The sequence below is a fragment of the Otolemur garnettii genome, unplaced genomic scaffold (genome assembly GCF_000181295.1).
Source record: "Otolemur garnettii isolate 467f Iridium unplaced genomic scaffold, OtoGar3 scaffold00025, whole genome shotgun sequence".
NCBI classification, from domain to species: Eukaryota; Metazoa; Chordata; class Mammalia; order Primates; family Galagidae; genus Otolemur; species Otolemur garnettii.
This window is the reverse complement of record NW_003852420.1, coordinates 16,683,448-16,699,348: the sequence shown is the minus strand read 5'-3', so window position 1 is coordinate 16,699,348 and position 15,901 is coordinate 16,683,448. Positions and strand designations below refer to the sequence as shown.

At 39.0% G+C, this 15,901-nt stretch overlaps 1 protein-coding gene across 3 annotated transcripts in view; it reads left to right on the top strand.

Annotated features, from left to right (window-relative positions):
• Window positions 1–15,901, top strand: part of NCOA6 (nuclear receptor coactivator 6) — an 89,008-nt gene that overhangs the window by 19,802 nt on the left and 53,305 nt on the right. For all 3 annotated transcript variants that reach the window (XM_023512165.1, XM_023512164.1, XM_012804163.2), the window contains exons 3-4: window positions 2,030–2,185; window positions 9,440–9,562. In XM_023512165.1, coding sequence (XP_023367933.1) covers window positions 2,030–2,185; window positions 9,440–9,562 — 279 coding nt within the window. The remainder of the gene's footprint in view (window positions 1–2,029; window positions 2,186–9,439; window positions 9,563–15,901) is intronic.

Genomic DNA, 15,901 nt, shown 5'->3' with positions numbered 1-15,901 from the left:
AAAAAAAAAAAAAAATAGAATAACTAGCAGGGTGTTTTGGCAGGTACCTATAAGTCCTAGCTACTCAGGAGGCTGAGGCAAGAGGATCACTTGAACCCAGGAGTTTGAGGTTGCTTGTGAGCTATGACACCATGACACTACTGAGAGTGACAAAGTAAGACTCTATCTCAAAAAATAAATAAATAAATTTTGGTAGTAAGTAAATTTTTGGTAATCTTTTGATGCACAAAAGATTTGCATGCACAAAATTTGTAAATTTCCATGAAGTCTAATTTTTCTGTTTATTCTTTTGTTAACTGTGTCATATTTAAGAAATTACCACCAAGTCTAGTGTCTTAAAGCCTTTGCTCTCTGTTTTCTTGTAAGAGTTTTACAGTTTTAGGTCTTTGATTCATTTTGAGTTAATTTTTGTACATTAAATGTTAAGTAAGTATCTAACCTTATGTGGATATCCAGTTAGTGATTAGTTAACTTTCATATCTTTTTAAAAAAAATACGTCCTGAAGTTTACATTGACTTTTCAAGTTTGTTGTAATGCTAAAATATACTGGTTTTGTGTCCTAACTGAAGCTTAGTTCTCAAATTTATGTTGGTTTTCCCTTTAGTTTTATGTGCTTCAGTGGAAATTCTGTTCTTGTTTGAAGTAGAAAACATTTTGGCCAGGCAAAGTGGCTTAATCCTATAATCCAGCGCTTGGAGAGATCAAGGTGAGAGGATTGCTTGAGGCCAGGAATTTGAAAATAGCCTAGGCAAAATGGTAAGACCTCATCTCTACAGAATATTTAAAAATTTAGGCAAGCATGGTAGTGAGTGTTAGTAGCTACTTGGGAAGCTAAAGCAGGATTTCTCAAGTCCAAGAGTTTGAGGCTACAGTGAATTATGATCATACCACTGCACTCTATCCTGGATGACAGAGCAAGACCATGCCTCTAACAAAATAAAAAAGTAAAGTAGGAAATATTTTAAAAATCAGAGATATAAAGAATCACGACTAGGCTGGGCACAGTGGTTCACTCCTGTAATCCTAGTACTCTGGGAGGCTGAGGTGGGAGGATTGCTTGAGCTCAGTAGTTTGAGAATAGCGTGAACACGAGTAAGACCCTGTCTCAACTAAAAATAAAAAAATTAGCTGGGCATTGTGGTGCCTGTAGTCTCAGCTACTCAGGAGACTGAGGCAGAAGGACTGTTTGAGCCCAGAAGTTTGAAGTTGCTATGAGCTAGGCTGAAACCGTGGTACTTGAGCCTGGGATGACAGATGACAGAGTGAGACTCTGTCTTAGAGTGGGGAATCAAGACTTAGTGAAGCCCTCTTTAAACTAGAGCATTTATAGGGCACTGGAAGAAATGTTTTGTTTACTCCCTGTCCATTTGAATATCTTGTGTAGAAATGCCCAATGAATATGAGTATTAAAATTAAAATATTTAATGTGGAGAGATAAAATCTACTCTTTTCCTTTCTAATGCCCTTTCTTTAATCAATTTAGTAGATTGGAGCTGCAGATTGCCTATTATCCTACAGTTCACACTTCTGCATCCAGAATTTTTATAGAATGTTAGTGAAGTTTGAGGCTTACATGTTTTCAGCTACTCAATTCACATACATTGAATTAAACATCAGTGTATTGATTTAAATTTACCCCTCTCTTCTTTTTTATGTTTCTTTCTCTGTCTTAACTGCTTTCTGTTTATTCAATGCTTATAGTGTGTCAGGTACCGTGCTGGGTTTTTTGCGTGTGTTAATTGCATTTAGTATTCATAATCTCATGCAGTAGTTTTTCCATAGCTTTAAAGAGAAAGGTAAGTTTCGGAAAGGTTAAATAACTTGTTCGTGTCACCCAGGTGCTGAGTGACAAAGCTGCGATTAGATTTGTAGTCTGTCTCACTCCAAAGCCTAAGTTCTCTCAGCTATTCTAAGATTGTTCTCTGCCTTATTCTTTTACTTTGTTTTGTTTTGCCTTTTATTAGTAGTTTCCCATCATCCAGTGGCCAAAAGATTACTGATAAAATTCTCTTTTCTTTCATGGTGAAGAATCCAGCAAGCTAAAAGTACAGAAGGTAGAACCTTGGAACAGTGTGCGTGTGACATTCAACATCCCCCGGGAAGCAGCGGAGCGGCTAAGGATCCTGGCTCAGAGCAACAACCAGCAGCTTCGGGATCTAGGGATTCTCTCCGTTCAGATTGAAGGTCTTTCACTTTGCCATGTGCCCATATGGACCAAAATAATGATAATAGTAGAATATAGCATGATTTTCTATGTTGCTTTATTTGTTCCTCTACTCTTACATTTCAGACTCCCAAGTAATTCATGTAATTCACATTGCAGCACCTTAGAATAAAGAGGAATTGAGGTTATTGCTGGGTCCTGATAGCCTTCAGTATCCATAGTCATAGACTATAGGAACTGACGTGTGTCTGTGTGTGTGTGTATGTTTGCTTTCCTAGCTTAGTGTTTTGTGTTTTGGGGTTTTTCCCAGTTTAGGTTAGTTTTGTTTTGTTTTCTTAAGAGATAGGGTCTTGCTGTGTTTTGTTTGTTTCAGAGTCTCACTTTATCACCCTCAGTAGAGTACTGTGGCATCACAGCTCATAGCAACCTCCAACTCCTGGGCTTAAGCAATTCTCTTGCCTCAGCCTCCCGAGTAGCTAGGACTACAGGCGCCCACCAGAATGCCCAGCTATTTTTTTGTCACAGTTTGGCCAGGGCTGGGTTCAAACCCACCACCCTCGGTATATGGGGTCGGTGCCCTACCTGCTGAGCCACAGGTGCCCCCTGGGATCTGCTGTGTTGCCCTGCCTAAGACTCAAACTCCTGGGCTCAAGTAATCCTCCCACCTCAGCCTCACAATTAGCTAGGACTACAGGTACATCCATGTTGCTCAGCTTAAAGAGTATCTAATTTCAAGGCTGAGTTTGGTGGCTCATGCTTGTAATCCTAGCACTTTGGGAAGTCAAGGTGGGAGGAGCACTTGAGGCCAAGAGTTACAGACCAGCCTGAGCAAGAGTAAGACACACACCCCACCAAAAAAATAAAGAAATTAACTGAATGTGGTGGCACACACCTGTAGTCCCAGCTACTTGGAAGGCTGAGACAGAAGGATTGCTTGAAGAACCCAGAAGTGTGAGGGTGCAGTGAGCTGTGATGAGGCCATTGTACTCTTAAGAAAAAGAACATCTAATTTCCATTGCTTCCTTCTACAAAATAAACTTTAGTCCTTGTCCAACAGTGTTCCTTTTTCAAATATATTTTTATTTTTTATTTTTACTTATTTATGGTACATATTAATAATTGTATATATTTGTAGGATATATATGATGTTTTGATATAAGCATATGTGTGAACTAATGAAATCGAGGGAATTGGGGTATCCTTCACTTCAGGTAGTTATCATTTCTTTGTGCTAGGAACATTCTAGTTTCACTCTTAGTTATTTTAAAGTATACCCTAACTTACTGGGGTTTTTTTTTACCCTTACTATTGATTATAGTCACTTTATTGTGCTATCAAATATTGTTTATTCTATATATCTGTATTTTTGCATCCATTAACTATTCTCACTTTATCCCCCCACTCAGTACTCTTCCCAGCCTCTGATAACCATCTTTCTATTCTGTCTCCATTAGATTGTTTTTTAATATTTAGCTTCCACAGATGAGTGAGAACATGCAGGCTTTGTCTTTCTGTGCTTGGCTTATTTCATTTAACATAGTATTCTCAGTTTCATCCATATTTTTACAAAAATTGGTTTTTTACAGTTATATAATATTCCACTATGTATATGCAACACAATTTCTTTATCCATTCATCCTTTGATAGACCCTAAGGAGAATATTTTCACTAGAGTGATTCTTTTAAAATAGGATCCACACACAGCTTAAAACCCTGCTATCCCTTGCTGTTGTTCAAAGAATGATGACCAAACTCCTTACCTTGATCTCAGGCCTTGCATGGTCTGACTTCTGCCTTACTCATTCAGCCTTATTTTGTATATCTTTCCTCCTACTTTCTTTCTTCCAGCCTCTCCAGTTTTCTTTTGATTCCTTGAAGATACAATTCTTTTCCTGCCACAGGTCCTTTGCATTCTTGCGTTCATGTCTTTTCTGTATGAAATCCTGCAATTCCTCCTTCCCCGACTTAATGCCTACTTAGCTTTCAAGTATCAGCTTAAGTCTTGAGGATGTATTTTCTAAATTCCCTGGCTAAGTCAGTTCTTTGTTAAGTGTTCTCACAAAAGTCTGTTTCTTTCCTTCGGATCATTTATCTCACACTTTCTTATAGCAATTATTTGATTATTGTTTTATTCCCCTATAGACTATAAGCTTTAGCACTTGGGATATAATGATAAATAAAATATGGTGCTTACCATTATGAACTCAGAAGAGCTCATGACCTTAGTAAGGAAGACAAAGCTGTGAGAGATGTAAGTACCAAATAGGGGGGAGTACTGGAACTAGAACCAGAGAACTAGAACCGTCTCTTGCCTTTCTGTGTTGGTTAAAAACAAGGTGGCATCCAACAATTTCAGCCTTTGCTTTCAGTATTGGACCAGGCTCTCCAGACCCAGTGCTACTTAGAACCTAACTGCTCTATAAAACTCAGCAGTAGCTGAAATCATCATTTTGTTTATTGGAGTGAGACACATTTTGTACAGTCTAGCATTGTAGGTTGCTGTACCTCAAAAGGGGCAATACCAACAAAGATTTTGAGAGAGTTATATGTAGATTGCAAAATAGGATAAATTTTTTCATTTGATAAATGAGGAAATAGTTACTTAAACAATAACCAGTTTATTATGAAAAATATTGGATTATCTAAAAGGATCCAGAAAAGTAAAATTAATTCACAGCAATCTACAGGATGAACTGGGAGGGTGGAAGTCAAATGACTATTGGATAAAATGACAATATATAGGCTATTTATATTTTATGGAACACATAAAAACCCCAAACATTTTATAGTCTCTGTTACCTGTTTGCCTGAGTTTAAGACTTCAGAACCTTAATTGGTAGTATTTTTCACTGGAGAAGGAAGGACCAACCAGTTTCATCTCTGAATCAGACCTACTTTATGTAAGTTCTTAAAAAGGGTAAAATGCTTTTCCCCTTTTAATACTGTGGCCATGAATTAAAACATAAGAATAAGGAAAATAGTTGACTTTTTTTTTTACAATACATGGCTATTTGTTGTTGTTGTTGTTGTTGTTGTTGCAGTTGTCATTGTTGGTTAGTAGGCCTGGGCCGGATTTGAACCCACCAGCCCTGGTGTACGTGGCCAGCACCGTAACCACTGAGCTATAGGCACCGAGCCAATAGTTGACATATTTTAAGAAATTATGAAATTCACATAAGATAATGATTATCACAATACAGACAGAATTCTTTCGTTTTCAGGCTACATATATGTCCCAGGTGATCTTTTCTCTTTCCACACTTAAGGGAATTCAGGCAGGAGTGAAAAGTGTGGCAGCAGCTTTTGTTTTTGTGAAACTGGTGATGACTTTGCCACTGTCATAGTGTCTATTGCAAGGATTAAAGGACAAGTTGTTCCCTTAATCATCCATTCTCTACTGAAGAATACTCTCTGTACCTTTCCTTTTTTGAGGTTTGGCTGGGGATCTTGGGAAATATCTTTCTAAAGGACATTTTATGATCTCTCTGTAAATTCAGGGTGATCTAAAGTAGGAGTCGCCAAACTTTTTGGCAAATGGCCAGTAATATTTTTGGCCTTCTGGGCCATAAAATCTCTGTCACAAATATCTCCCTTTGTAGGGCCAAAACAATCATAGGCAATATATAAATAAATGAACAAGACTGATTCAAATAACACTTGATTTAAATAAATAGGCAATGGGCTGGATTTGGCCCAAAGGACTTAGTCTGTGGAGTCTTAATTGTCTAGTTTAGGAGCCAATAAGTAGTGTTCCCTACATTATTATTATTATTTTATTTATTTATTTATTTTTTTGAGACAGAGTCTCAAGTTGTCACCCTGAGTAGTGTGCCATGGCATCACAGTTCACAGCAACCTCTGACTCTTGGGCTTAAGCGATTCTCTTGCCTCAGCCTCCCAAGTAGCCAGGATTACAGGCGCCTGGCAGTTTTTTGGTTGTAGTTGTCATTGTTGTTTTGGCAGCCCGGACTGGATTCAAACCTGCCAGTTCTGGTGTATTGTGTGCCTGATAAACTAAAAGATGATACTAGAGCTGAATCTTTGTTATTGAAGGAGAAGAATATCATGAGATGAGGTTTGAGTTGTGGACAAGGGTTCCCTTAGCTGCTTGAGCTACAGGCACCGAGCCATACATTTATTTTTTTGATACCAATTAGTATATGTGCAGTTGGCAAATAGAGGATTAATAGCAGTAGAATGTGGAAATTGTGTTTATTCACATATGATTTTTTTCCTAGGCAAGGGGAACTGGAATAGTGGAAATGGAATTATAATTATCAACAGAAAAAAAAGCCTTTAGCTCAGCTGTTTCATAGTGGGAGTTCTTTCTGCTCTATTTAAAAAAGATTAGGAATGAGAACTTACATTCAGGTGCCTCCCCCATTTATGTACTCTTCGGCCTTGCCTGACTTTCAGCTCATGAGAGGTTATACTTCTTTCTATGCCTACCTTACTGGCAGTCCACTGACTCAGAGCTCCACTGCATCTGCTTTACCTTAGCACCTTTCATTAGGCATTTTTACTCCATTGTTTCTGGATATTTTGTCTCCACCAATTATTATTTTTATTAGTGCTCTGGCTATAAAGCCTTACAGATTTTTAGTTTACCCCAACACTGTTATTGTCCATGTAAGATTTGATAGAATATAAGATTTTCCGGGAATGCATTGATCATTTAGAAAATGCCTGTAATTCTTTGTAAGATTATGATGACATACATGCATATATATGTACATATATATACACACACATATGTATATATATATTCCTTTAAAAATATATATATTCTTTAATTATACATATATATTCTTTAAGTAGCTAATGAGCATCTACCATGTACCAGGCACTGTTCTATATCTATAAAGGTTATAGTTAGGGTGACCATGTAATTTATCATCTAAATCAGGGCACTTTTGAGAGTGAAAGGGGTGATACTAATAATTATGCTGTAAAAGAACTGGGGTAAACTTATTATTACCCTCGTACAGAGATAAAAGAGATAGTCAAGAAAACAAGTGAATGAGTAATTTCATGGGATGTGCTGTGAAGAAATAATGAGATATTCTGATAAGGGTTACCTAACCTTGGATAAGGTGGTTGATAAAGGCCTTTTGGGGCATGTAACACTCAAGATTACATGAAAATTGAGAAGCTGGCTATGCAAAGAGTACAGGGAACTGTTCTAGGTAGAGGGAACAACATGTGCAAAGGCCTTGAGGTAAGAAACAGCTTTGTGTGCCTAATAAACTAAAAGATGACACTGGAGCTCAATCTTTGTTATTGAAAAAGGATATCATGAGATAAGGTTAAGAGAGGTGGACAAGAGTTCCCTTTAGGGAAAGGCAAAAGATATTTATGATCTGAAGAGAAACCAGAGTATAAGGGCTAGAAGCTTCAAGTTGTCCAGTATGGTAGCCACAAGCTGTATGTGGCTGTTGAGCACTAAAAATGTGGCTAGTCAAACTGATGTATGCTGTAAGTATAAAATACATATTGAATTTCAAAGACTTAGCACCCCACAAACAATGTAAACTATCTCATTAATAATTTTTATATGAATTAATGTTGAAATAATACATTGGATGTATTAGGTTAAGTAAAGTGTAATTAATTTCACCTGTTACTTTTTATGTTTTTACTCTTGCTTCTAGATTTTAAATTAATGTGTATGGCTCATATTGTATTTCTGTTGAACAGCACTAGGATAGATGATGATTTGAGGTCATATATAGCTTGTTAAGTTTGGCTTTCATTTCTGAAATAGTGGAAAGTCATGGAGCAGTTTTAAGCAAAAGAGTGATGTGATCTGATGTCTGTTTCAAAAACAGTACTCTCTGCTTAGAATATCTTAGGAAGTTTGGTATATTACTAGTTCCTTCCTTTTGTTGAAAAACCCCAAGCCCTGTATTCTCTTTCATGCTTGACTCTTATTGACAAGCTGGGGCATCTTGTAGCACCTGGTGATTTGTCCCTTACTGGTAAGATGTTTTGTTCCCTTTAGCCAGCCAATCTCTCTGGTTAAAATATATACAGAAAGCTGACCTAGATCAGTGACAGGGCAGAGAAACTATTGTGCCTCTTTAACCTTCTGCTTTAACATCTGGCTGTAAACCAGAACCCTACAGTATAGAAGCATTTGAGTGAGTGCAGCCTTTCAGCTGCCACTGGTTAGTTATATTTTAACTGTCTACCAGATGATGCTGTCTTTCATAGTAATAATAATCAAGTAAGCATTCTGAAACTTGTTTCAGATAGACTCTTTTATCATTGAACTAAGATTTAAGTTGCCTGTAAGTTTAAGGTCTATTTAGTTGGAATACTTCTAGTGACATTACCTACCAGGCTATTGTGGAACTCAAATGAGATTAAAAAAAAAAAATTTTTTTTTTTTTTTTTTTTGAGACAGAGCCTCAAGCTGTCCCCCTGGGTAGAGTTCTGTGGCATCACAGCTCACAGCAACCTCCAACTCCTGGGCTCAAGCAAGTCTCCTGCCTCTGCCTCCCAAGTAGCTGGGACCACAGGCACCTGCCACAACACCTGGCTATTTTTTGGTTGCAGCCATCATTGTTGTTTGGCAGGCCCGGGCAAGATTCAAACCCGCCACCTTAGGTGTATGTGGCTGGCGCCTCAGTGACTTGAGCCATAGGCACCGAGCCAAAATTTTTTTAAGTATTAGAAACCCTATACAAATGTTGTTCTTATCATCAGGTGTCTCAGAGGTGAATTAGTAGCAACCTATCTTCTCTCGATTGCATTATATTTTTCTGCTAGAAATATGTTTGTAGTGCAGTTATTAAAAAAAACTTAGTGTTTTGTTTACAAGTAATACAATGTCCCCATACCATCATACATTCTTTCTCCATTAAACCTACTTATGTCTCTGCCTTCTGGTCTTAAATTCCCAACAGGAAGTCTCAGATTTTAATTTCTCAGGACATTGCCTACCTTCATACATGCAACACACAACACCCTTGCACACAAATCATTGAGCTGGTTGGAAAAATTAGAGTTGTAGGCTCTCTATTGACACTAAGCATCATTAATGATTACCTTTCTGCCATATTACAAGTAAAAATTGTGCTTCATCTTAGTAAACCTGCTTAAATGGGTTAAAGTAAGACCATGTAATATGGAACTTACCCCTTTTGTGGTGGTAAACTAACCATAATTCTTAAAAACACAGAACACAAGAATACTTTGTACTTGTCTTTAAACAAAATTTGTATCTTATTCTGATGATGATTTCCTTTTAATAACTTGATTGTCATTTTCAGGGGAAGGTGCTATCAACCTGGCTTTGGCTCAGAACCGAAGCCAAGATGTGAGAATGAATGGACCTGTGGGAGCTGGAAGTTCTGTTAGGATGGAGCCAGGATTTCCTATGGCAGGTGGTCCAGGTGAGACCTTTTACTCATTGTATTACATTTTACTAGTTTTCCTTTTAGGCTTTGCTAAAATATAATCCTCTGAGTCCTGCAAGTTTGGTAGGGGTTCATATCATACCCATATCTTTGGTTGTGGGTGGCTCATGTCTGTAATCCCAAAACTTTGGGAGGTTGAGACAGGAGGATTGCTTGAGGCCAGGAGCTTATGATCAGTCTAAACAATATAGCAAGACTTTGTCTCTACAAAAACTGTTTAGCCAGGTGTGATGGCACATGCCTTTAGTCCCAGCTACATAAGAGGCTGAGGCAGGAGGATCCTTTGAGCCCAGGAATTCAAGTTACAGTAATCTACAGTTTGGTCACTGAACTCCAGCCTTGGTGACAGAGCCAGACACTGTCTCTAAAAAGTAAAATAAAAAAGAAAGTAAGACATGAGTCATTCCCAAGAGGCTAGGGTTACAGCATGCAGCGTCTTTGTAATCTTCTGATATCACTAAAGGTTGATGAACATTGACAGATTATATAATAGAACAACAGGAAAGTGTTGGAAATATAAATGAGTGAAACCATTCCAATATGTTGTATAGTGAAGAATGTAGCAGTCCAACTCCCACTTTCTCTAAGGCTGAAAATGTATGAATTGAGAGTTCTTGTGTGCTTATGCTTATGTGGAGTCTAAGGCAAAAGGATCACTCCAGCCCAGGAATTTGAGATTGCAATGAGCTACTGCATGATAGTGATGATTTCACCACACTCTAGCCTGGAAGACAGAGGAAGACCTTGTCTCAAAAAAAAAAAAAAAAACAGATAATAATGCCTATAGTCTTTTGAGCTCATGCCTAAAGGTGGATGAGCTCTGAGCAGTATAGAAAATATTTCCTGAGTTCCTGTTACATATATGTTAGGACCTCTGTTACATATATGTTAGGACCTCTGTTACATATATGTTAGGAATGCCATATAGTAGATACAAAATACTCAGCTTGCTACCTTTAGTTCCTCACAAAAGTCTTGAGTATTTGGTATTAAGGCAGCTTGATAGGAAATTATAGGTGATGCTCTTGCCACTACTGGAAGGACCAGGCCAGAGGCAGAATGAGAAGAGCCTAGGCAAAGTACACATAGTTAAAGAATGAATGAACCTGAGATGCACATTACAAAATCTGGGTTCTAGTTTCAACTTCTGGCCAGGGGACTTATTTACTGGCCTTAGTTTCCTGGAAACACCTTTAATTATGTCTGGAAACAGTGCTATAGATCCCTTTTAGGTTTAAAGTTTTAAGGGTCCATTAAACCAATATCAATACCCTAATCACCAACTCTCTTAGTCAGGCATCCTCAAACTACGGCCCACAGGCCACATGCGGCCCGCCTAGGACATTTATCCAGTCCGCCGGGTGTTTTTGTCACCGCTGCCTGTCCTGCCTAGCAGTCAACTCGTCCTGGGGCCCATAGTATGGCCCTCCAACAGTCTGAGGGACAGTGAACTGGCTCCCTGTTTAAAAAGTTTGAGGACCCCCGCTCTTAGTATTTTTTTTTTTTCCAGTTTTTGGCCAGGGCTGGATTTGAACCCACCACCTCGGGCATATGGGGCCAGTGCCCTACCCCTTTGAGCTACAGGTGCTGCCTGGCTCTTAGTATTTTGAAAATAGCAAGCATACTTCAAAGCATCTCTAAGAAGTGAGTGTGGATTATAGTTCTGCAGTTCATTAACAACATAGGAAACGTAGAAGTTCTAGGTTGAAATCAAGTTATATTAGTATTTAGGCCAGTGCAGTGCCTCACGCCTGTAATCCTAACACTCTGGGAGACTGAAGCGGGTAGATCACTTGAGCTCATGAGTTCGAGACCACCTGAGCAAGAGTGAGACCCCATTTCTAAAAAACTAGCTGAATGTTGTGACAGATGTCTGTAGTCCCAGCTACTCGGGAGGCTGAGGCAAGAAGATTGCTTGAGCCTAAGAGTTAGAGGTTGCTGTGAGCTATGATACCACAGCACTCTATCAGGGACCCAAAGTGAGACTCCTGTCTCAAAAAAAAAAGTTATGTTAATATTTAATGAAGAAGATGTATTGTGATAATATACATAATATGAAGTTTCAAGAATAATCAGTTAATAGTATAGTTACTGGCTCTGCACCTGTGGCTCAAGCGGCTAAGGCGCCAGCTACATACACCTAAGGTGGCGGGTTCGAATCCCCAGCCCAGGCCCACCAAACAACAATGATGGCTGCAACCAAAAAATGGCCAGGCGTTGTGGCGGGCGCCTGTAGTCCCAGCTACTTGGGAGGCTGAGGCAGGAGACTCGCTTGAGCCCAGGAGTTGGAGGTTGCTGTGAGCGTGATGCCATGGCACTCTACCCAGGGGGATAGCTTGAGGCTCCAGCTCAAACAAACAAACAAAACAAAATAGTATAGTTACTATACCATTTTAACCTCAGGTATCTTTCTTTACTGCCAATAATATTTTAGAAATTTTTTTCCTGTCTATTGAAACTTAAAGGATGCAGGCAAAATCTACTATTAGATTAAACTAAACAGATAAATTTTTCTAGGGAAAAATACCTTTTAAAATAATATAAATGACTTTGGAAGCATGTATCTAGTTATCTTGATTTGTCGATAATTCTTAGCACTACTTCTCTTAGTATTGGCAACAGAAAGTTAGCTAATCAAAAAGTTTTTTGCAACTAAAACTACATCTATAGCTTGTTTTTCTCATAGCCTTATACAGTGCCAGAATTTGTGGGGAAACCATAGTAGTCATTTAATTAGGGTTTCTCAACCTCAACATTGTTGATGTTTTGGGCTGATAATTCTTTGCTGGGGGGCGGGGGGGGGGGCGCTGCCTGTGCATTTTGGAATGTTTGGCAGCATCCTTTGCCTCAACCCACCAGATGCCAGCAGCACTACTGCCCCATTTGGTTGTACCAACTGAAATGTCTCCAGACATTACTGGATATCAACTGGGGGGCAAAATTGACCCTAGGTAAGAACCACGGATCTAGTCCAAATTCCTACCTAGTTTTGAACTGCATTTTGTAGTGTCACTACTGAGCATGTAGTCAGCATATACTTGAAAATTTCTGGGAATAGGAAACTTATTCCTATTCCCAGAAATAAGAAAAACTGTTTCTTATCTCATAAGAACTTTCTTACTGTCTAACTGCAATCTTTGAAAAATTGAGTGGGAAACTCAGAAACAAATCCAGTTTCAATAAACATCTGCCTAATGTTCTTTCCAACTACAAAACACCTAAAAATACTAGATAAAATTTAACATTTATAGCCAGATTTCATGACTCAAACCTGTTAGTCTCAGCTCTCTGGATGCTGAGATGGGAGGATCCCTTTAGTCCTGGAGTTTGAGACCAGTCTGGGCTAGTGAGATCCCATCTCTAAAAATAAATAAACAAATATAATACATAGCTGAGGCCATGAGAAAGTGGAGAGGTAGAGAGGTGAGAAAGAAAGCAAAGGAACTCAGGCCAGGCGCGGTGGCTCAGGCCTGTAATCCTAGCACTCTGGGTGGCCAGATTGCTTGCGCTCATGGGTTTGAGACCAGCCTAAGCAAGGGTGAGATCCCCTCTCTTAAAAAAAAAAAAAAAAATTGCTGGGCTTTGTAGTGGGTGCATGTAGTCCTAGCTACTTGGGAGGCTGAGGCAGGAGGATCACTTGAGCCCAAGAGTTTGAGGTTGCAACAAGCTATGATGCCACAACTCTCTACCCAGGGCACGGAGTGAGACTCTGTCTCAAAAAAAAAAAAAAAAAAAATATTAAGGGAACTCCTCAGGACAAAAAAGAAGTCGAGGATGAAAATTTAAACGACAGTAAATAGATTCCACAGGGGCCAAGGGATTTGGGTTTTAATAGCCAGAAAGGGATAAAAGATGAAGCATTACCTTGGGTCCACATGAAGAAGAAAGATTTCAGAATTCCTTGTGATACCAGAATTTTCAGTGAAAGGTAGATGAGGAAAATGTCACTCTCTGGCATAGGGAGACCAATGGGAAATTTGGCATGGGCTCTAATTGGTGGGGAGGAAGGATAGTGGTTGTGGAATTGTCTTCTTTCCCCTCTCAAATTATGAAAATCAGGCTTGGGTGCTTGTAGTTCAGTGGTTAGGGCACTGGCCACAAACACTGGGGCTGGCCAGTTCAAACCTGGCCCGGGCCTGCTTAACAATGACAACTACAACAAAAAAATAGCTAGGCATTGTGGTGGGTGCCTGTAGTCCCAGCTACTGGGCGGCTGAGGCAAGAGAATTGCTTACGCCCAAGAGTTTGAGGTTGCTGTGAGCTGTGATGCCACAGCACACTACTGAGGGCAACATGGTGAGACTTTGTCTCAAAAAAAAAAAATTATTATGAAAATCAGAGCCAGCCCTATGGCTTATGCCTTTAATCAGTCCTAGCACTTTAAGAGCCTAAAGCGGGAAGATTATTTAAGGCCAAGAATTCAAGACCATCCTGAGCTTCAGCAAGAGTGAGACTCCCATCTCAACAAAAAATAGAAATATTAGCCAGGTATGATGACATGCACTTGTAGTCCCAGCTACTCAGGAGGTTGGGGCAGGAGTCCAGAGAATATGAGGTTGCAATGAGTTATAAAGAAGCTACTGCACTCTAGCTCAGACATCAGAGCAAAGACCCTGTCTCAAAAAAAAAAAAAAAAAGAAGAAGAAAAAAACTTATGAAAATCAAAAGAGAAAAAGGTACTATCAAAACCTAAAGAGAAGTTAGAACTTACAGAAATTTTAAAATCTTCAAAGTGAATAATTTATTCAGACAATTAGAAATAGCTGGATTGAAAGGTGAATTTGAAGACATCACCCAGAATATAGCAGAGATAAATAAAGACATGGAAATATGAAAGACATCAAGAGACATGAAGGATAAAATAAAAAGGTTTAATGTATGTTTGAAAAGAGTTCCAGAAGAAGATAAAGAAATTGGGGAGGATCCAGCACAGTGGCTCATGCCTGTAATCCTAGTCCACTGGCCAAGGCAGAAGGATCGCTGAGATCAGGAGTTAGAGACTAGCCTGAACAAGAGCAAGACCCCATCTCTACTTACAATAGAAAAGTTAGCCAGGTGCTGTAGCATACATATCCAGTCCCAGCTACTTGGGAGGCTGAGACAGAAGTGTCGCTTGAACCCAAGATTTTGAGATTGCAGTGAGCTAAGCTGAGGCCATTGCACTCTAGCCTTGGTGATAAAGCAAGACTCTGTCTACAAAGAGGAAAAGAAAGAAAAATTGGGGAGGGTTGGAAAGAGAATGGCTGAATTTTTTCCAAAACTGATAAAAGACATGATTCCTCAGATTCAGAAGCACAGTAATCATGAGTACTGGAAATGAAAATAAACATCTAGACACAATATTGTAAAACTACAGAACACTGAAAAACAAAGAGAATGTTAAAAGCAACCCAAAAGAAAAGAGCAGTTATTTACCAGGGAAAGCTACTAAGTCTACAGCTGATTACCCAACAGCAGTGTTGGAATGTAGAAAACATTGGAATAGTATTTTCAAAGTACTGAGAAAATAACCAATAGCCTAGTATTTTAAATGTAGCTATACTCTCAAGACTAGTATGAAAGTTGGGTGCAGTGGCACTCTGGGAGCTGAATCAGGAGGATTGCTTGAGCTCAGGAGTTCAAGGCCAGCCTCAGCAAGAGTGGGACCCTTTCCATACCAAAAATAGAAAAAATTAGCCAGGTGTGGTAGTTCCCACCTTTATACCCAGCTATTCAGAAGGCTGAGGCAGGAGAATTACTTGAGCCCAGGAGTTTGTGGTTGCTGTGAGCAATGATGACACCACTGCACTCTACCCAGGGTGACCCTATCTCAAAAAAAAAAAAAGAATAGTATGAAATAAAGACCTTTCCAAAGAGACTAAGAGAATTTACCATTAACAGACCCTTGCTAATTGAACTGCTCAAGGATGTACCTCAGGAAGAAGAAAATTGAACCTAAGATGGAAGAAGTAAGATCTAAGAAGGAATGGTGAGGTAAATAATTGGTTAGCATGGGGTGAATCTAAATAATCATTGACTCACTTAGTAATGATGATCATATATTGTCTTTATACTTTAAATCACATGTCTGTTGACATTTTAAAGAATATCAATAAAATAGAAATAGAATGTATAACTTCTAAATTAATAATGAAATACTTTGGTTTTTCTTCATATCATGTAAAAATCTTTCAAACTAGTAACAGAAGAGTAGAGAGGAAGGGAATAATGAAATAAATTAATCCAGGCTCAGTGCCCATACTCAGTGGTTAGGGTGCTGGCCACATACACCAGGACTGGCGGGTTTGAACCTGGCCTGGGCCTGCTAAACAACAG